This window comes from Aspergillus pseudonomiae (assembly GCF_009193645.1).
Source record: "Aspergillus pseudonomiae strain CBS 119388 unplaced genomic scaffold BDV37scaffold_75, whole genome shotgun sequence".
NCBI lineage: Eukaryota > Fungi > Ascomycota > Eurotiomycetes > Eurotiales > Aspergillaceae > Aspergillus > Aspergillus pseudonomiae.
This window is the reverse complement of record NW_022476067.1, coordinates 146,667-167,907: the sequence shown is the minus strand read 5'-3', so window position 1 is coordinate 167,907 and position 21,241 is coordinate 146,667. Positions and strand designations below refer to the sequence as shown.

The 21,241-nt window shown below is 49.6% G+C and overlaps 6 protein-coding genes across 6 annotated transcripts; 1 reads left to right on the top strand and 5 right to left on the bottom strand.

Annotated features, from left to right (window-relative positions):
- Nucleotides 1-1,002: 1,002 nt before the first annotated feature.
- Nucleotides 1,003-4,838, bottom strand: BDV37DRAFT_296760 (glycoside hydrolase family 35 protein; the record flags this gene model as incomplete). Its single annotated transcript, XM_032090179.1, has 14 exons — nt 1,003-1,976; nt 2,032-2,325; nt 2,384-2,797; nt 2,863-3,013; nt 3,068-3,105; nt 3,161-3,253; nt 3,303-3,505; nt 3,555-3,565; nt 3,704-3,838; nt 3,897-4,368; nt 4,427-4,471; nt 4,521-4,543; nt 4,600-4,654; nt 4,714-4,838. The coding sequence occupies 14 exons, from the start codon at nt 4,836-4,838 to the stop codon at nt 1,003-1,005; spliced, it is 3,033 nt and encodes a 1,010-aa protein (XP_031938012.1).
- Nucleotides 4,839-5,668: 830 nt separating this feature from the next.
- Nucleotides 5,669-6,878, bottom strand: BDV37DRAFT_296758 (mitochondrial carrier domain-containing protein; the record flags this gene model as incomplete). Its single annotated transcript, XM_032090178.1, has 5 exons — nt 6,650-6,878; nt 6,579-6,590; nt 6,420-6,518; nt 5,952-6,217; nt 5,669-5,893 (listed from the first exon to the last, which is right to left on the bottom strand). Exons 1-5 carry the CDS (start codon nt 6,711-6,713, stop codon nt 5,669-5,671), a joined length of 666 nt encoding a protein of 221 aa, XP_031938011.1. The 5' UTR covers nt 6,714-6,878.
- Nucleotides 6,879-7,218: 340 nt separating this feature from the next.
- BDV37DRAFT_296756 (uncharacterized protein) lies at nt 7,219-11,780 on the bottom strand (the record flags this gene model as incomplete). The annotated part of the gene is made up of 11 exons (XM_032090177.1): nt 7,219-8,004; nt 8,057-8,240; nt 8,296-8,471; nt 8,527-8,675; nt 8,725-8,849; nt 8,901-9,445; nt 9,498-9,587; nt 9,646-9,710; nt 9,771-9,916; nt 10,503-11,307; nt 11,362-11,780. The coding sequence occupies 11 exons, from the start codon at nt 11,778-11,780 to the stop codon at nt 7,397-7,399; spliced, it is 3,312 nt and encodes a 1,103-aa protein (XP_031938010.1). The 3' UTR covers nt 7,219-7,396.
- Nucleotides 11,781-13,016: 1,236 nt separating this feature from the next.
- Nucleotides 13,017-14,081, top strand: BDV37DRAFT_257183 (uncharacterized protein). The gene is made up of 3 exons (XM_032082918.1): nt 13,017-13,309; nt 13,382-13,600; nt 13,688-14,081. The coding sequence occupies exons 1-2, from the start codon at nt 13,199-13,201 to the stop codon at nt 13,565-13,567; spliced, it is 297 nt and encodes a 98-aa protein (XP_031938009.1). The 5' UTR covers nt 13,017-13,198; the 3' UTR covers nt 13,568-13,600; nt 13,688-14,081.
- An 87-nt stretch (nt 14,082-14,168) lies between these two features.
- Nucleotides 14,169-18,205, bottom strand: BDV37DRAFT_257181 (uncharacterized protein). Its single transcript, XM_032082917.1, has 2 exons — nt 17,626-18,205; nt 14,169-17,567 (listed from the first exon to the last, which is right to left on the bottom strand). Exons 1-2 carry the CDS (start codon nt 17,980-17,982, stop codon nt 14,370-14,372), a joined length of 3,555 nt encoding a protein of 1,184 aa, XP_031938008.1. The 5' UTR covers nt 17,983-18,205; the 3' UTR covers nt 14,169-14,369.
- A 215-nt stretch (nt 18,206-18,420) lies between these two features.
- On the bottom strand, nt 18,421-20,029 carry BDV37DRAFT_199218 (lactate 2-monooxygenase). The gene is made up of 4 exons (XM_032079824.1): nt 19,731-20,029; nt 19,657-19,678; nt 18,960-19,602; nt 18,421-18,904 (listed from the first exon to the last, which is right to left on the bottom strand). The coding sequence occupies exons 1-4, from the start codon at nt 19,937-19,939 to the stop codon at nt 18,567-18,569; spliced, it is 1,212 nt and encodes a 403-aa protein (XP_031938007.1). The 5' UTR covers nt 19,940-20,029; the 3' UTR covers nt 18,421-18,566.
- Between the last annotated feature and the right edge of the window lie 1,212 nt (nt 20,030-21,241).

Genomic DNA, 21,241 nt, shown 5'->3' with positions numbered 1-21,241 from the left:
TTACCCTGGCTATATTCGCCGTAGTATCGCAGAATATAGGGATGATGACCAAGCCGTTCATAGATGCGTTTCTTCTGTCAGCTGCAGATTGCCCACCACAGGATGATCGAAAGTTTCTTTTAATTACGAACCCGGTGTCGGCTACCTTAACAACATGTGCAAAACAACCGACACCTGCAAGTTGGATCTGCTTTCGATCTGCCTTTTGCAAGGCTTCCATTACCGAGTTATGGTAGCATGTTCGAACATGGAGTACTTTCTCGGTTCCGTTGGGCAGATGGCGACGCTTGAACGATGGGCTCTTTGACAATATGAAATATATTCGTAAAGCAAGCGGTGACGAGCGACGTTGAAGCTATTGGGAAATGATTCTGCGGGTTATGCATAGACGGAGCACAATGAGGATTAGTATCAGTCAAAAACACTCAATTTTGTTAATCGCAAGGGGGTGGATTTGGCCTCATCAGATAACACCACGTGCATCTAATCTAGCTAAAGAATCGTCGGAAAAGGAAATACTCAGTACCGTTCTCCTTCCTACAGAATAAAGCAACTAAAAAAAAAGGTGGGCTAGCTTTGGGAACTAACTCATATTTATTTTCCAACTATAGATCCCCATGGCCGTTAGCACCGAAATACCCCTTAGATCCGATTCATGGCCGCCGGGCGTGAGTGTGGGCAGTCCCAAAGTGCCAAAGCCGATTACTATATACAAAGACCGTCAGTCAGCATATGAAGTTAACAGAGGCAAGAACCCCCAGACCAAGGTTTTGACATGTTATCAATTATCTGTGGAGTAAGCTTCAAAGCAATTTGACCACAGGATCAAAAGGAAGATAACTATAATTTAATAATTACTAAGATTCCACCCGTTTTTTCATACTAATATCTTATCTCACAAATTGATTTAATTTAAAATGAGATACCTGGTAGACCTCAACGTCGGAAGAGTCGATTTGCGGTAAGCGGACGAGGGAAGCAGAAATCAGTTTCCGTCATATCTCAAGCATATTCGCGTCTCTCCTCGATCCACCCAGGTCTCAGGTACGCTCCGTCAAAGTTCATGTCGAAGCTGGTCTCATGGACATAGTCCACATTCCACTCGATCTTCATCTCGGCGCCATCCACACTCTGACTCCACACCGTCACCGCAATGGTGTTATCCCCGTTGTAATCCAGGACACCGGGAGGAACAGGGAAGTCGATCTGGTGACCGATGTACGGGTTGAAACGACCATACTGGTATCCGTTGACGAAGAGCAGAGCGCGCAGCTGGTTGGTATATCCCTCCGCAGAGGTGAAGGTCACGTTCGAGGGCGCCGTCAGACGGAACGAGATCGAGACGTCCAGTCCCGAGGGCACGGAGAGGGGAACAACGGTGCGGAAGACGCGGATACCTGCGCCCGGGACGGTGAGGCTGGTGCTGTTAGAAGGCAGCTCCTCGGCCTCGTCGAACTCATAGCCCGGGAGATGCATGCCGACTCGCTCGGCGTACAGACTGCCCTCGTTGAGCGGGGCGCGCACCGGATCCAGGTGGTCTTCGAAGCCGGCGTTGCCGGCGAGTTTCCATTCGCTGAAGGAGTAGCTTCCGGGTCCGACCAGCGTGGCGTTTGTAATACCCCGGGGGTTGATGGCTCCTTCGCGTAGGTCGTGGGCGGAGTTGTCCATGACGACGACCAGCGTGTTGTCTCCGTCGGTGCTGAGGGTTGCGTTAGAAAACGAGAATGTCTGGTCGTTCTGTTCGGCTGTCGCGGCGCCGAGCCAGGAGCCGACGAATTCGGAGTTCAGCCAGACTGAGTAGCCGAATGCGCGGCCTCCGGTGATGTTAAGGTAGACGTCGGTTGGTGGCTCGTCGGTGCTGGGGAACGTGGCGCGGTAGATGTGGTTGCCGACGTGGATGCCGTTCTCGTCCACGTAGAGGACGGGGTTGTTCGGTGCCGGGGGAGCAGGATTCGACGAATTCGTCTTTGTAGCCACTGGTCTTTTGTTAACTGGTGGGTACTGTTGGCCTAGGATGAGAGAGTAACATACCAACCCAAGCTTTGCTTGTGGCGGAATAGTCCTTTGCGATTTCAGGGAGACTGTCCGCATACTTCCAGCCGGAGATCTGGGGAAGTTCGAACTTCGCTCCGCCTCCCAGGGTTGTGGTGATAACACCACTCTTCGTCGGCTTGAAGTGGGTCTTCTTGCCATTCCAATTGACGGAGCATACTGACTTGGGCGCAAAGATGCTGACCTTTGTAGCATTCTGAATATCTCCAGCGAGTTCCAAGTCACAGCCTTCTAGTCTAGCCGAGCGAACCAAGTAGGGGCCGTGGACGAGGACTGAGGAGTGTCAGCGAGCCCACCAAACCTTTGTATACCGCCATCGATGTGGACTTACCAGTGTTGTTGCCAGCCTCGGCAGGGTCATTGCTGAGCGGAGGAGACCAGAATACATGAGCAGCAGACCGGTCGAGAAGAACAATGCGTGTTCCATCACCAAGCTCAACCACGCTCATACCTGCTCTCTGCATGAAAGACACTGTCACATTGTTTGCCCCGGGGTGAATCTCGATGTTTGCAGTGCGTCCCTTGTCGGTGAACTTGGCCGAGTTCACTCCCTTTACGCTGAATTCTCCCGATTCACCAGTAGGGACCCAGAGAGCCAGCACTTCTTTACCATCGATGAGAGCATAGGTAAGAACTTCCGCCGTGGAGTAAAGGAGCGTCTTCGAGCCGAACCTGAAGTCCGTGACGAGGATCTTGGATTGGTGGCCGTTGAGAGTGACCTGGGAGCCGTATTGAGGAATAGTGACTTTCCAAGGAGTTAGCAGATGATCATAGTAGTATGGGAATTTCAGACTGTAGGAGGTAACATACGAGCACCCTCGGAGGTGTTAACCTTAACTGTGAACTTCTCGACCGTTCCGGATGGGGTGTACTCGTGCTGGGTTACGTAGAAAGCCGCGCCAGTGTCAGGGTTCCGTAGCTCAGAAACCGAAACAGCTGGGTTACTCGAGTATCTCGTGCTCTATTGACCCCAGTTAGCGTCTCTCCATACTCGCTTTTGTTATCCTCTACTAACGTTGCCGAGACGATCGACTTTAGTCAGATCCTGGGCCACTGTGTCCGGAAGGTTAGCTGGGCGAACTTCCACATATCGGACAAAGAGGCATACTTTTCGTGAATTGAGTAAGTACTTTCGTCTCATAGTATTTTTCGATAAGTTTTCGGTTCTCTGAAATCGGAGAAGAGTAGTCGTAGCTCGTCGCTGGACTCATCAGCATCTATGGCATATACTGTATTTGGGGATAACTTACCGACATCGGTTGAGGCATGCCAGCCCCAGTTTGTACCGCCGTACATCATGTACAGCGAGATAGCACTGACTCTCTGGTAGATCAGGTTTCGGTAGAAGAGGTTCGCGAAGTCCGGGCCAAGGTCATCGGGGCAGCCTCCTTGAGGTCCACCCCATGGGTTGTAGGAGCCGCCTTGGAACTCGGGCATGAAGCTTGGCTGGGTGCTGTGACGGAGTTAGAGGGTGTAAGTAGTTTCAGATAGGGAAAACTCACGGTGACAGTTTCTTGAAGTAGTTGATTTAGGGTAAGTCAGTGTTCACTCTTACAGTCCTTGTATCGAACTTACTCATAGTAGATCAAAGTTTTCTGGGATAGATTAGCATAAACCCCCAGAGGAAGACAGAGCGGTAGGTGTTACTTACATATGGGATATACTCTCCGTTGGTTGAGGCGCACTCACTGACATTGCAGGTCCAGCAAGTAGGATAGCTGTCCACGCCAATGACATCGACATTCCCGGTGGCGTTGGAGAGGTCCTTGGACCATGAGTGACCATTCTGGTAGATGTCAGCCAAATTCCCCGTACCTCTAGCAAGCAAGCGTATTGCCCCCTACCATGTTCGGAAGATTATGGATCAGAGGAGCATCAATGCCATTTTCCCGAGCAACGTCCTCCAAATACTGCATATATTCCTGGCCAGAGACGTTGGGCTCTTGAGTCTCCTCGTCAAGCCACTGCTCGGCGTACTCGTTTTCGATCTGATACAGAATGACATTGCCGCCGTTAGTGATGAGATGAGGGGCGATGATCTTGGAAATGTTAGCCCAGTACGGGGTCAAAGCCTCCAAGTACCGAGGGTCGTTATCGCGTAGCTTCCCGTAGGCACCGGTAGTTGTCCACAGAGGGAGACCGCCAGCATTGGCTTCCGCATTGACGTACGGACCCGGCCGGATGATCATGTAGAGACCTATCTCTTTGGCTAGAGTCATGATCGCGGTGAAGTTGTGAGCTCCGTTCTCGAAGTCGAGAACGCCGGCCTTGGGGCTATGATACCCCCAGTGATTGTAGATAGAAAAGGCAGTGAAACTATCGAGTTCGCCATTAGCGTGTCCAGAAAATGCTCCAAGAATCGGGGACTACCTACCCAGCGGCCTTGATCTTCTCGAGCAGATCTCTCCATAACTCTGGCCTGGTACTACATTAGCTCGAGCTCTGCCGTTGTGAGACTCTTGTCTTACACAGGAATACGCCAGTAATGGAACTATACGACGTTAATGCATTGAACCACCCAGACTATATGGAATTGGGCGGACAAACCTCTCCAGAGAAAACGAAATGTCTTTGACCATTGATCAGAAAACTATAGTGATCCCTGTATAGCCATGGTGTCAGAGCTAGCAGCATTGAATCCCACCAATTGACTGAACCCACCATTCTACAAGGTCTGTCAAACCGTTGTCATGCAACGGCCAACGGGTGGAGTTCTGCTGACCAGAAACGCCCACGAAGGACGCTCCCAGGACAAGCCCGCTGAGCACGGTCTTGGAGATGAGCATCGTGTGAGTCTGCCAGGCAAATCCCTGTGGTCGAAACTTGGTCTCATGGCTTGGGCGGGACCCTGGCCCTAATAAATAGTAGCATGGAGGACGCCAAGTAGCCGGTCAAAATCCATCGTCCCTTTACCCCACACTAGGAGCAATTCCTGGATGGAGTAAAGAACATTGTGAGTTTGTGGTCTCTAAATTGTACCGCTACAGCGTACGTTAGATCTGTATCCTTGGCGATATTAGGATACAGTGCAGTGAGACATAAGATACGGAATTTTTCCAAGCTGTCTAGTATACAGACATTGTTTCTACAAGGGCCATCGCAGCGAAGATACTTAGAACAGGTTATAGACACTCGAAAGATAGCCGTTGAGCGTGGAGAATATCTAGAGAATGCTAAGCCCTGGGGTTGTGTTTATCCGGGGGTCCCGCGCGTTGTAATTTCCACTCACCTCCACAATGCGGCCGCCCTAATAAATCCCCACCGGCTCGGCGGGACTTTCATATAAATTTTCCGTCCGTATAACGAAGCCGATGGCGCCGACATCGAACTACCCGAACTCTCGTATTGGCCTTCAAGGGTCCTGAACCCCACAGCCGACGAGACGCGGCTAATACAAGTTCAATTCGGGATAACAACCGAGCGGTATACAGACTTAACCGACCAATACGAGAAGAAACTTGGTGGACTTGCATATAGCGGTTATATTATTGCATAGACTACTATCATTTCTACCTAACCCAGAAACTCCCGCACCACCTCTATCCTATCATATCCCCCTGTTAGCCCATTCTCGGAGTCACTTCGGCATTATCCACCCTGGAAAACAGGTAAGTACTTACGTAGCAAACGTGCCCGCGCTCACAGGCATAGCCCGAAGAAGAGCCGGTCCGAGGCCGTAAACCAAGCCCCCTGTGGCCCAAGTATGCCGAAAAGCGACTCTCAAGGTGCGGTATTTCTCCTCGGCCCCAAATCCATCGCTTTGCATCTTGCTCTTGATCACGTCCAATGGGTGACTCAGGAGCCAGAGCGCCTCCCCTGCAAGCCCTCCACAGATTGCCATCTGCCAGCTGGGGGAGTTCTTCTCGTTTCTTCTGTTGGCGGTCCATGGCGATGCCCACGAGGCCCTCGTACGCTGCAAACCATACTCCGTAGCCGTGGATTTCTCGGAGGAGAGTCGCCGCCTGTCCTCGATAGATACCGCGGATGCCGGCGGTGCGGAGGAGCTTGAGAGCGTAGTCCCAAGGGCCGTTGTATATCCTGGTTGCGCCGTGTGGTTGGGTCTGCAGGCGGATACGGATGTGTTCTACTGGACCCGAGATGATGCTGGTGGCTACTCCGGCTCCTGCACCGGCGAGGTAGTATTGCGGTAAGGATAGGGTTGCATCTGTCTTTATTGTAGGACTCAATGACTTGTCGGAACCCATGGAAAGGCCCCGAAATGAATGCTGACCTGGAGATGTTCCAGCTAGAAGTGGGTTCGTTGGGTGGATAGATGACCTACGCAAGCCCCAACGCCTAACAGCGGCATATAGAGTGCCCTGTCAGGTGAGTAGTCTATTCCAACTATCTTACAACAATCCCCCTACTTTGTAAAATGCCAAAGGCCCTTCTTTGGCCCCAGATATTGCGAGCGGTCGAGAAAGCATTGCCTCCGTTCTGGGTTTGGAGCCGGACTTTGACAAGTTCTGGTCGACTCCATTTGCCTAACATTCACCAGATGTATGTCCACACTATAAGCCACGTACCAAATGGCTGGCCTAAGTCCCGTTAGCTCTATCTATCTTTCGCATTGTAAATGGTTCTTACCGATCAAGACCTGGGCGGCACCACCAGCTGCTCCGTAGTGAGATCCGTGACGGTCTCCCTCCAACCAGCCACATTGGGCTCGTTCGCTTTCAGTTCCGAAACCGTGATGCGACAATGATTGCTATGATCTGACCAAAAGAGCATACACATAGGTGCTCATAGCCCTGCTGTCTATAACCCACAAGTCGGATTCTAAACCGAGGTGTGGATACTTCGGTGTTGCAGTCCGAAAGCAATGTACATTGTCGGTCTTCAAATACCGAACCAGAGACGCAATGTGGTACTCAAGTAGCTAAGGAAGGGTCAAATTGTGGCAGCTCTAACTTCCACCATGTCACTCGGCTTGAAAACGCTCCTTACGTCTATCTTGGCTGTTCAATGGCGGAGGACGCCGTCATCTAGGAGGCTGGCATCGTTTGAGACTCCAATGCGCAACGAGCCAAATGTAGGATCAATCTCCGCTGTTTCTCACAGTTAATGAGAAAACCCAGCATTCATACACCAAAAGCTCAGTGGAACGCGCAAAGCTCCAAGATGCCATCGACAGGCTCAAGGACCAGCATCCCGTGAAGGTCCCCTTGACACTTGATTCGAACGTATTGTGTCAATTATTCTCGCAACGCTAGAAGCACTTTACATATTCTATTTCTGTACCAAGATCTAAAACTTCTCAACCAAACACACAAACCAGCGCTGCATCACACGAACAAACAATCGCCACCTACACAGTTGCCACGACAGACCAAACCAACGAAGCCTACGGATCATTCTGTCCGTTAAAGATCTTTTCAATCTCCAACCAATCCGAGTGATCCACACCGGTCAGCGGCAGCGACGGGTCAAAGAAACTGGAGTAAATCCCCTCGGCCTCCACCGCAAGGTCCAGATCCAAATCCCAGTCCACCTGCATGTCAAACGTCGCATTCGCGGTATCCGGGTGCATCCACGTCTCCAGAAGCCGGCTTTCATCCCGGTCCTGTTCCCAGCCTTCGGTAGCCACGGCTGTATATTGAGGTGGTGGCTGTGGAGGAATAGCCGAAGTCGATGTGTGAGGGCCCGTTGCATCTACTCTTGGGCCGAGCGAAGATAAATTGATTGCACTCGGTGAGCTTTTGTCTACCTGTTCGCCTTGCTTTCTATCCGCTCCTGGAATATAGTTTGGCCATACGTGCAAACAAGAATGGGTAATGTCTTGTAAACGGCGCTCGGCGGCTAGGTTACCAGCTCGAGACAGGAACCGAAGGACATCGAATGCTTGGTCTAAGGCTTGGGGAGGCTGGTCCAGAGTCTTGTCTACGAGGCCCATCATGACTAGGACAAAGGCGCCGGAGAACGTAGCATCCAGATCGAAAAAGCCATATCGGGCTACACCGATGGTCAGCGGAACAGCCTGGGACAGAAATGGGATGTTACATACGTATGGTCTGCTGGCGCTTGAGTGCGTGAAGAATGGCTAGACTTTTCGTCGCGGCCTCATTACACGTCTCACACAGGCGGCCTAGCGCTGCTGGCAGAGGCTGCAGCACCTGTTGGCTATTTTGTATCTGAACCTCTCGACGAACACGTTGCAGAAGAACGGGCCGAGTACAAAGTATAATGGCCTATCGAGCTTCTGGTTAGGCAGAGGCATACAGTGTCTATCTGGGGTCGACTGACCTGGAACAACATCAGATAGAGCGATGCACCTGTCCGTGTTACTGTCTGCAGAGGACGATTAAAGTCGAGAACAAGAGCAGGGGGAAAGGAACGGCCTGTTTCATAAAGATCCTGAAGGATCTTCTGGATTTTGTGGACAAGCTCCATTTGAGTAATGGACGTATTTCCATATAGAGCTAATATTTCATTAGACGCGGAACGTATCGCTTGTCAATCAGGGATAACACATACACGACATGATCTCGTCCGTGACACGTGCGATGCGAACATTGATAGCCAAAGCAATGGGGGACTGAAACCCGATGGCTTGTCGAGGCAGCTCAGCGCGCAACTGTCGCTCATCTGAGCCAGCGGCCAATCCGAGGCCGGAAGAAAGTCGTCTACGCCATCAGGTTATTACTAGTCTTGCATACATAGCTAAAGACCTACCGGTCCAGCATGTACACTGTCCACCAAAGCCTCACACGATGAGCTGTCTCTGAAGGCAGACAGCGTTGTTCACGCGCTGGTTTATCACAGCCCAAGGCTATAGCTAGTCGTAAAGCGAGGCCGATCTGTATCTAGTCAGCCATTGTGCCCGGTTTCAATTCACCAATTCTCCATACATAAAGATACGCATCGTGCTTCCGGTCGCACCACTGGAGGTAGGTGGCGATGAGTGTTAGGATCTCAACAGCAATCGCCCCTTCCTCGCCCAGTTGATGCAACGGAGGCAGCCGTCTCATCGCTTCTGCAAAGAGACTCGCACCTGGGGGCTGGGAGGAAGGGTCTTCTACATCCATCAGCTTGGCCATCGCCATGACGAGCAGATACTCGGTGAACCAGATCGAGTGCATCTGGCGTTCTTGTGTTTGTTCGTCATGGAAGAGCAGCACCATGCTGTCAGAAAAGGTACGAGGGTCAAAAAAGTGCTGGCTAACTCCAAGGTAGAAGAGAAAGCGATCGAGTAGATGCTGTGACTCCTCTAAAGATGGGATAGTCGGCACGGCATCATCGCTGACCAGTGGTCTCGCCGACGTCCATTGCGTTACGGCTTCCGTGGAGCTTCTGTTACCGGGGACCCGTAAGATTGCGCTGTTAGTTGGGTTGTTCCTATCAAGAAGTGACTTGACTTGGGATTCAAACGCCGGTCCTGAAGTCAAGTCGGTTGCTGATCCAGTCAGCCAAAATTCTATCACAAACGAGCTACCGTACCTGCTTACCTGGACTAATCCCCGCGTCACTTTCTTGATAAGGCACGGCTTCGTCGGTGTATTCATTGCGAATGCCGGTACCTGATGTGGTAGGGGGAGCTGCTATCCTTCCCCGTCATGATTTGTCCGTGAATCGAGAGCATCACATCCCACATACCTTGCGAAAGAGCACTAAGTTGCTCTTCATATAATTGAATCTTATCTAGTAGATTCTTGACATGTCTATGTATTGAGCTGTCAACGAAAAGACCGCATTGTCTGGGAAAGAAGAGGAGGACATACGCTTCAGAATACTTTCTACGGCCGGCATGGCCAGGCACACATTCCCAGTTATGCCTAACGCAGCTGCGACAGGGCTGATCCCCTGAGCATTTCACCTTCCGTCGGCGGCACGATTCACATCTATAGAAGGTCAGTATGATACCGTACTGTACGGCGTGGATTGGCCATCGGGGGAACCTCCGAGGGCTTATCGGGACTCACGCATTGGCCGCGCGCGGATTGGTAGTCACCATTTTTTGTCTTTCGGGGCAGATCAAAATGCTGTCATGAGGGTCATTGGACTGAAATACTAAGTATACCACAATACTAGTATCTTGGAATACGTCTATGAGCGAAAGAATCCATAGGCATCGTGAACAATCAAGACAGTTGAGGCTGTTTGAGTGGGAGGCGGGGTTTAAGTCGGAAGAGATCCCGGGATTAAATCAATCTAGGATGTGACTAAATTGGCTAACCCTACATAGTTAACTATTATTCATCGCTATAAACTTGAACCCAAGATTCAAGGTACATTTCCCTCAGTATAACAGTTTGAAGATATGGACTGGTATTGGAGCTTTAGCAGTACGCCTTGCAGTGCCAAAGGTTGGTTTGCTCTTTCGGCTTTTTTTACCGAGATATCGGGCTACTATGCGCCTCGACATTTACTACTGTACATTGATTGAGAGGCCCGCACGAAGGAATCGCAAGACAAAAGTGGAATTCTAGAGTAAACTACCATCGAAGACTAACCATATTCGTTATCCGACGCTTGACCTCCGTCTTGAGAGCAAAATATTCCTGCTTCGTCCGCCCTACCGCATCACGGTTCTCCGCGGCCCGGCGCAGAAGGTAAGACAGACAATCCCCCAGAGTTCCCCAACTAAGGCACTTGTATACTTCAGGAGACGCCTTTCGGGCCGCTTGGCTGCTGTCATCACGAAGCTGTAACAGACGACAGCTGACCTCGTCCGCCATCCCCAGCAATTGTCCATACTGTACCTTAGTAGTCGGTTGCCCAGCGGCGAGTCGTGCTTTGTACAAGGAGTCGGCTGCCAGAGCACTGTCCTTGTTATGTGTAGCAAGAAACAGCTCGGTGGGAGGGAATTGTCGCTCAACCCCAAAAGGGCCGTATTGGCGACGCAGAATTCCAGCTGCGATTGCATTGTATGAGTCGTCTGTCCCCGATTTTGTATCATTAATCAGATGGCGTGGCTCGGAGTTGATATATGCGCCTCGGACTAGCTTCACGCCCAGGGTGAACCCTTCCTTCTCTGTGATATTCAGATGGGAAAGAAGATTCTCGGGAGTCGACTTGAGATACGCTTGATAAGTATTGTATACCACCGCAGTACCATTTCGATTGTAGCGGCGCATTAGGTCTAGAGCAACAGCATCAATACCAGACTGGACAGACTGCTGCTCTGCATCGACAAAGATGCGCGCATTACGCTCTATGGCACGAGTGCAGACATCCTGCAAAGCAAGCACCATCTGCTCCGGTAAGGGCTGGTTGGAAGAGAGCGTGTGCATTACTTGAGGACCTGCCCCAGTGAGTCTAGAAGCATCATGTTAGCCTTGAAGCGAATAGCTTGACATGTAATCAACTCACTTTAGGGCCAAGAAGTCATCAGTTCCCACCATTTCGACAGTCTCCAGAACCCCTTGTCTCCAGGCTTCAATTTCAGCGCTCTTTGCCGTTTGTGCTCTTGCCTTCTCATTAGTCGTGGTAGGGCTATCGGCCTTTTGGGACGAAGCGTCGACCACAATTTCTCGAGCGTACGTGAGGATGACTCCTTTAAAACCCATGTGCTTGATCCGGTCAATCGTACCAGTGACTTCGGCAGCGTTCTCCCCCGCACAGAAGTGGTTGTAGAATGTTGTTTTTAGGATCCCGCGTAGTATGGCATTCTTATTCACATCCAAGAGAGATACTCCAGGGTGAGCGAGGACAGAGAGTGTCCTCAATGTTGGAGTCAACAACCATGGATGGGACGAAATAGTAGCCACTAGAAGGGATCGCCATAGCATCTTAGTGGGCAAGAGAGAGTGTGGCGGCAGTTGATCTTTAGGTCCAGATACAGTGGATCCATCTCGACACAGCCAGCGCGGGTTGGGTCTGCCTCGCGATGTATTCCCTGCCAACTGAGCCCCTCGGAAAGAGCCAATGGCCGGCCTGGAAGCCATGAGAGCGGGCGATGGTCGAATTATTCAATACCGGCAGAGACAATAAGTTACAAGCGTGAGGCTGATATAAACCTTAGATCTATGTAGAAGACCCCGCATCGTCAAGTGGTTCGGATCAGATCCGAAGGGGTCGGGGTTGTCTCCGGAAAGGCGTAGTCTTTGGAAGGGCGTGTTTCGATGTTTGCTATCAAGATCTTATCCTTCAGCTTGGAAGTTGTCTTATCAACTCCTGTCGCCTCGGCTCTCAACGGATTTCAGAGGTAAGGAAACAAGTACAGAGTACGCAACAAGAGCGAATGTTTGCTTTGAGCGAGTGATATAAGCCTCTTCAAATACAAAGCTAGCACATACGACCATAGGGTGTGGAGAACAGGGCTTCCCGTCCGCTCAGCCGTACTTAAGCCACACGCCGGGAGGTTAGTAGTTGGGTGGGTGACCACCAGCGAATCCCTCCTGTTGTATGTTTTTCTTTTTTGGTATATTAATCAATTCTATGTCAATCATGTCAATTGAGTGAGTTTACGCTAAAGAAGAAGGTAAAAGGTGGGTGGGTGTGGTAGTAGCCATATCTATACCCTCGTAGGTGGTATCTCTCAAGCAATAATTATGGCACAGGCCACTGACCCTTGTTCTTTCAACTTCTATTTGTCATGGCCACGGTCAATCTCAATCAGTGTTTTTGACCAAATTTTGATTCATGGCGAATTGCAAATCCCCTTCTGTTTATCAGACCTGTCAGTAGTAAATATAGCTAGTTACTTAGTACGGTTAGATTGCTTCATGATCGGAAAGCGGCAGGATCGGATGCACTAGACTACAAATGAAAAGGTAGCCGCTATTCCCAGAAAAGAAAGCGGTACTCTTAGAATCCGCGCTAGTACAGGCACATTGAACCTCTCAGCCAGGAAATGGACCTCCAGTAGTAAAGTATACCTCCTCCACCTCCATCAATATTTGTTTATTCAGCTTCAAACCTGCTCATAATATTAAACTACCTATTAGCACTATATATGGTTAATGAAACCAAAATTCTGTCATCTGACGAGTGTAACAGAATGACCCTACAAAAGATCCAGCATCCGACGAACCATCTCAGAAAACGTTCAAAATTTCTGCCGGGTCAATGCGGTTGCCGCCTTGCTTGATCGGATTGAGACCCTCAATTGATTGCGGAGATTCATCATCTCCGCACGAACGCTCCAATTCCTGTTTATCCTTTTGATCATTGAGCCAAAGAGCCAATCGAACCTCTCTTCTTCATTATGGCCTCCCAGAAAGCACGCCGTGTTATTTTAACCACCGCGGTGGTCTCAATCACCATCGCCGGAACACTCTACGGCGCCGGTATCAAGACCGAACAAGAAGTTACCCAGGTATGGCCTGAGAATTCGATTAATATTTCTCTGCCAGCTTCAATTAGCTGACATATTTCTCCGTGCGTATAGACCGTCCAACAAAAACAGGAAGCTACAATAGACGAGCGAATCGCGTCTCTTCGGGGCATGCGGGAAAATCTAGCGGCGAAGAAAGAACTTGTTGAACGGCAGATGCTCGATCTAGATGCTCGAATTGAGGAAAGGAAGCAGAAGGGTCTGGACGGGTCAAAGAGGGAGCCTCCCCATAACGGTTAAATATGAGGCTATAGTTACGGATTCAACATGGAGGTTAGTGTTCCTTGAGAAGACGATTCTGCGCCCCGGCCCTCTGCGCGAACGCGATACTTATTCTTTTTTTTTTTTTCTTTTGCACAGTAAATAGGCCATGTTGGATTATCTATAATTATAATGTGGGCTACTTCTTCGGTATATCAAGCCCTGCGCTGGGTTTGCTGGTTGCTACCGGGGTGTTTTGCCCTCCGTGGTTTCAATGGGCAAGCTGAACTAATTTGAGGTTTGGTTTGACGATGAGATCACTACAGCTCTTGCCGTGCTCGATCATCTATTGCTTTCCATATCGCTCCACGGTCTTCACGCATTCACGTCTGGCTTGAGCTAAAGAAGCGTTGCAAGGTCGCTGCAACTCAAGAGCACGCAGGTATGAGGAAATGAATCACTCATTCCAAATAAGTGTGTGGTCGTCCTCTGGCCGCGCGGATGCTGTGCATCCTCAAAATAGTTTATTCCTGGCTCAGTTGCTCAACCGGGCTACGGTACGGCGAGCACCAGCCAATTACATCTAAAGATGTTGTAATTGAAATTTCATGTTTTATTTCTAATGAATGATTGTGCCATAGGGGTATATTCAACTTGGATCGCCTGTATATATGTGCATCTTCCAGTACTGGACTGGGTAGCTTCTTCGGTGTAATACCGGAGATTTGACAAATGAAAATGAAAGTGTATATAAAGAGAAAAATGAGGGGTTGCTGGCTTAAGAGGTTAGGGCCTGCATGTCGTTCCCTTCCACGTCAGATAACAACCAAATCATGATACATCAGTCGTCTAAAATACCACGCGAGAGCGCCGCGAGGCTTGCTTCATAACGTGCAGGATTATGGTCACTGAACATTCCTGATCCGAATCTCATTTCTCCAAAGACGGATTCGACGTCTCGAATAAACTTGAGCTGGACTCTCGTTGCAGGACGACCCAGCCGCGGGTGGCCATCATCACCCAGACCAGACGTGAAAGCGTCCCGCTGAAGGACGCGCATGGTCTCAACCACGAATACCTCTCCCGGGGGCATCAGTTTAGGCGCGAGCATTTCCTCTCTGAGCATTTTGAGAGTCTTCCATGCCCAAGCGTCTTCACCAATGCCGTCACCAGCATGCTGGACTATAGGCGGCTCGTTGACGTAGAACTTATTAACGATACTCTGCCGCAAGCTATTCCAAACACGGCCTTGTACGTGCGACTTAGTTCCTGAAACATCACTCTTGAAAGCCACTGACACCGTATGCATATCATGCAAAATTCCTAAAGAGAGGCTGGGTACCACATCATGACCGTTAACAATCGTCGTGATTAACCCTCGTGTCGCACGGCGAAGAAAAGGGGACATGCATGCAGGCGGACCATATGCATAAACATGTATAGGTCGCCCCGAGGGAAGAAAGCAAGCCAGTTGATTAGTCTCGCTACTTCCAGTTAGGAGTAAACGTTGCGCAGTGGCTTGATATGAAGTAGTCACAAACGATGTCCCGAAGCCATCATTCGTAGGTTCCGATATCATCGTAGCTAATAATGCAGCAACGCCTCCGCCTAGCGAGTGACCGCATAGTACCACGCCGTAATCTGGAAATTCCTCCAAAGCAGCTCGAAGTGTAATCATAACTTTTCCACCTCCCCCCATCAACAGTCGTTGCGCAGAAGCATGCATACCCTTGTGAACTTTCCAGCTCTTTCCTTGCCATAGCAGGTCATCATAATCACAGGTCATATCTGTGAGGATATCTTCGAAGCCCCATGTTCCCCTAAGCGTTAGGACAACGGCCTTCGATTCATGGTCTAGGAACAGGTAATGGACTAGAGGAAAGCCAGTCTCTGTCTCCCCAGCAGCGTTTGACCCACCCGCGGGATCAACAAAGGACGAGAGAAGTATTGTCGAAGCCGGCAGGCCAGTGTGATCTGAGAAGTCGCTATGCTCTCGACTGTCAGATTCTTGATATGCAAGAGCCTTGGTCGTTGGTGGAACACCCATGACTTTGAGAGCATTTGATCCATAAGATGCTGAGGAAAACCGGAGGAAACGCCTGATATTCTGCACAAAATGCTTTTCAGGAAATATTCCTGGTACAAGTCCATCGCGACTTAATGCTTGCATAGTTTCCATATCATCGTAAGCACTCTTGCGGGACCGATGTGCAAGTATGAGTGACGTCTCCGAGCCAGCCGTCGCTAAAGAGTATATGCTGGGAGTAAACGTATGAGAACTTTTGTGTAAATTCGAGGAGCTCGGACGCCCATCATTGACAGACACAGACATTTCCGCCTCAGATCGTGTGACTGACATAGAACTGCTGCTACGCACATGTGTTCTCACACCTGCAGAAGATTTCGGGCGCACGTTTGTAGAATAAGCATCCGTTTGCTTCATGAAAGATTCTTCATTCTTCTCGTGTATTGCGTAAAACTCAGGCATCGGATTCCTTTCGGGGACCGCTTCCCGTGCGCTACCACTTCGCACTGTTGAAGGGACAGGCAGTCGAGCGCTTTGTAAAGGTGATCTTGGTGAGCCTCGGTTCGCTATAGGCGAAAGTCGAGCCTTGGAAGGGAGTGGCGGCTTTTCCTGTTTTGCTTCTGCGGCAGGTTTGGGAGATTGTCTGGAAGCTGATGATTTTCTTTCAGGGACAGAGCTTTTCGAACCCTTGCTGCGTTGGGCGGAATGGACAGGTGGTGTGCTAGACTTTTCCTTCCCCGATAGTCGCTTACTCTGGTCACTTCTCTCAACATACGCCGGCTTCACTTTCTGTGCAATCCTCGTCAGGGAGCCTTTCCCAAACGAGCCTTTTGAAGTGGTGTCAGCTTCGTTTGAAGCGGTTCTAGCAGATTCTACACGGTATCTTTTAGAGCTGCTTGAATCAGCGGGCAGCGTTGGCTCGTATGAAGATTTATCCAGTCCATTGGTTCCTGGCAAACGAGGGTTTCGATGGCTGCCACCTTCAATTGCAGTTTGGATAGTTTGTATTGGTTTGTCTTGGAGCATAGCATGATGGTGATTTGCGACAGTTGACTCGGCGTCATGGGGTGAGCCAGTAATCGTAATGCCTTGACTTAAGGAAGGACTCTGTTTGCCATGGTCAGAATTGATCTCGTATATACCCGAGATATCGTCTCCACGTGATAGCCTCACGTCTGCACTTTGAGATTTATTGAAAGCCGTTCGAAAAACAACAGTGTGCTTGGGAAGTTGGGGAGGACTCGATCCCGCACTACTGCCAAAGCACTGATCGTTACGGAACCTTTCCTCAATTACCATCGTACCGGGTGGAGCAGCAATCTCTGCGCTGTCGTCATCGTAGATGTCAACTGTTATAGTACGTGCAGTGACTAGATCAGTCTTTATCGAGGCACGACAGCCTTGAGGAAGCTGCTTCATAATATACAACCGGATTTCATCGTCGGACATTTGATGGTCTCCTGGAGGAAGCGAAAGGGAATGTTTCTCGGTCATATCACCCCTACTCGCCGGACGCTGCACAGCATCGAAGGCTTCCTCGTCATTGCCGGGAGAGATGAAAGATGAACGCCTCGTCTCATCGTGAAAGTCGCTACGAGGCCTCCTCGTAAGTTCTATCTGGTGCATCCCAACAACATCTGCTCTGACGCCATTATCCAAGATGACAACATCCCAGATGGCCTCGTCCCCACCATTCGTACTTATTTGTCGTTCTGTATTCTTCCTTCCCCAGCGTTGAAGCATGGCGAAGCCAACTGTGCCTACCAAGAGGTCGCCAACACCAATGTTATCATCAGTCATAGACTCAACGCTTGGGTTCCGAAATTCTCTTCGGATAAGTGTTATGATAGCAGCTATCGCCCTTGAAGACTCAGTGGAACCAAGTATTGCATCGAGAGTAGACAAAAGCGCCTGGGACATATTCGAAGCAGATGAAAGAGTTGTAGAAGAGAAATGGAACGTTGCAGCGACGAAGAACGATGCAGACGTGACTGACTTGTGCAGAGCGGCAAGCTTAATATTACTTAGCTAATGTAAACAAATTTAGAGTAGGGACTAGACCTGGACTTACGCTTCGCTCCAGTATAGATTCTGCTTCTACTTTGCCATGTTCTCCGCTGCTCCTCGTGGCCACATCCCGTCCAGCTCTTGTCAGGACGCCTTCAATGACTGCTCTACTGAGCTCCAACCCCGTCAGCGTGGTAGCTCTTGCCCCATCGATGGCCACTCCTCCGAAGAAAGTCCCAACTCTGAGGGAGAGCGAAGTGGACTGAGTAACAAAGGAAACAATTGAAGCCATTGGACGTGGGAGTAGAGTCGCACCCGACGTTGCGGGTATATGACTTGTGCTACTACCCTGAGCCAATTCCAGATCAGGTTGGGGTTCATCTCGCCTCAAGATTGGCACAAGGCCGAATAGATTAGGCATCGCGGTTCATTAAACTGATCACTTGAGCTTTCTTTCTTATTGCATTAAAAGGGTGTTTAGAATCCATGAGCGAACGCATCCACAAACAGGAAGAACTACTTTCGTGGCAACGGAGATAAGACGATAGATAATGTAAGTAGTATTCTTTGCCAAGTCAGACCGTCAGATGTTGCGTCAGTTACCAAGTTCCTGGGGGGGAGGGCAATGAGGTGTAGCCTTGTCGATCAGCACCAAGCGGCAAGGTACAAGTCATCCTCCGCCTTTCCGTGCATTAATCAGGGGGAAATATGTTGACGGATATTTGACATGTGATTTTCAGCTTGCCCCAACAAACTATCCAGCTCGACTCCGTTGGAACGGGTTCTCGGCTAGCAGAGCCATGGAATCACATCTCATGATTAGCATTGGCTAAATACATAAGACTACTGAAGGAGAACTTTATTTGCGATCATTTTCTGTTTTCCGATTTGTCTACTGGCCTTGCATTCTGCTATTTTAGAATACGCTCGCCAATCTCGTGGCCGAGGAAGAACATGATCTTATGACAAGTCACTATACAGCCCAATAATAATTGTGTTGTCTGATCACATCATAGCCTTCACATCTCCTGGGTGCTGGACTTTCCTGACTCTATCTCGAGTACATTCGGCGACGGTGCAGATACCGGACAAACTCATGGTCTGCCACAGATCTGCCAGCAGTCCTCTCATCACAGATTTGGCTCCCTCTTTTCCATTGATTGCCAGTCCGTATATTACAGGTCTGCCTACAAACACTGCCTTGGCTCCTAAACATAGAGCTTTCACGACGTCTGCACCAGTCCTGATCCCGGAATCGAATAGGACCGTCATCTTGTCACCAACGGCTTCCACTATCTCAGGAAGCATATCCAATGAACCAATGGCACCATCCACCTGTCGGCCTGTAGAGCGTCAATAATCAAGAAGAGCGACATTATCCGGGTGTGATCCACGTACCTCCATGGTTAGAAACAACGATACCGTCACATCCAGCTTTGAGAGCAAGCTTTGCATCCTCTACATGCTGAATACCTTTCAGAACGATTGGCCCATCCCAATTCTTCCGTAGGAAAGAGATATGCTCCCACGTATGAGGCCGGCCAGGGAACACGTCAGAGGTCCACGCCCGAGATGCTCCGACAATATCTTCTTCTAGTTTAGAGCCGGATTCCTTCTCGAACTTTGCACGAAACACCGGGTCAGAGAAGCCGATTTGGTTGCCAACACCTTTGATGAATGGGACAAAAGCATTGTCCAGATCGGCCGGTCGCCAGGCAAGGGACCAAGTATCCAAAGTGACTACGAGAACAGAAAAGCCATTGTCTTTGGCGCGCTTCAGAAGGGAGAGCGTGACGTCATCATCTTGCGGCCAGTAGAGTTGAAACCATCGGTTTCCGTCCCCATTGGCCTCGGCCACCTCTTCAATGGAGCTAGTACTGGCCGTGCTGAGAGTATACGGCACTCCGACGTCTGCACATGATTCGGCTAGACCCGTCTCTTTATCTTCATGGAACAAACTCTGAACACCGACAGGTGCCATCAAGACTGGGTTCGGATACTTGTGGCCAAAGAGCTCTATTGATAGGTCCTGGTTATCCACCTATACAAGGCGATCAGTCCCTGAACGTAAAAAGAGATTCTGACCACAACAAACCGGTCTCAACATTCTCGGAATACTATACACATTATGTCAGCTACCGCGAACTGTACGCCCGATCGCTAGCTTACAGTTTCCATTGGCGAAACGCCAGCCGATTGCTGTCCATGGTAGCCTTTTCACCGGCCCCTCCAGCGACATAATTAAAGGATCGGGCACCCAGAGCCTTGCGGGCCTGTTCCTCGAGAAGCCGAGGGTCTGTCGTGACATTCGGCTGAACGCTTTCTATAGCCCCACGGCCATAGATAACGGACTGGTAATCTCCATACCTTTCGGGCATATTGGATGGTTTCGAATGCTAGTGGGAATTATGCTCGTGAATGGCCAAGTAATTTGATCGTGATTATCCCGATGTTATTATATTCGGTAATAGCAGCAGCTAACAGGGTCAAAGAGGGGGGGGGGGTAAACCACGTGAGCTCTGTTTACCTCGGAAACTGGGATATACTCGGCAATGACGTTACCAGGCATCGCATTCTATTAGCTGTTTATTCTCATATTTTTCGAAGGGCTTGTTGGAAACAAAGATAAAAAGAAAGAAGGAAGGAAGGAAGGAAGGAAAGAGAGAGAGAGAGAGAGAGAGAGAGGGAAAATAAATGGTAAACCGGTAAGCGTGTTGAAGGTTTCCACTTGACCACATCTATACAACTTCACGCGGTGAGCCAACTCTACACAGCATAGGTAAGGTTATACTAATTGAGTTGGTAGATGAGAACCTTGAAGGATTCTAAACAATTGAGTTGAGCTGTCTGGTTATCATTACACGTAAGTACTATCACGGGGTAGAACCCCTTGCTTAACATGAGTGGGAAGTATACCACAGAACTGGATTTGCGATGATTCCTGGATGCATTGAATTGCAAAGCGGCATTTGCTCCGCGGGACAACGGCAAATCACACTGCTTATCTTTCAGGGTCTTTTCCAGTATTCTTCAGTTGCAACCTTGACCGTGTTCTGGCTCATACCACGATGTGTTCTCACTTGAACCAAGATGTTAAAGTACTAGTAAAAATGACAATAGGAAAGACAAATACCAGGAACTATTAGCCTGAACCTGTGACTGGAGTAGCGACATGCAATGTTTTGTATTGAAGGAGGAAAATTTCAAAAGCCGGAGTGTAAAACTTTAACCATCATCCCACCGGAGCCAATAGTGGGGTGAGAAAAAAACATGGTCCACTAGTCTAAACATGAGCTAATTTGCCATGATCAATGAGATGAAATGACTCCTCCATTGCTTTCTTCTACGATCTTCTGTTCCTGAATGATACCCTAGTCTGTTGTCTCACTTAATCTTCAGGGATCTTGAGATCAACTGCAGATCGGTGATCTTGGCATTCTGCTCATAAAATTATCGTTACACTCTGGCGCGAACACGAAGCGCGGGGTTCCCTTCTGTCGGATACTTTTGCGTCAGTGTTTCGATCTTTTGCATGATGCAAGGTCGCTCGGTGTGATTGTGTGTTCAAACGCTGGGGACTGATCAGGGGCCTTCCTCTCTTTCTGCGAGACATTTTGTTGAAAATTGTTCCAATTCTAGAGGAAACAGAGACCAAAGTCAAGTACATCGGTTCAGATTTT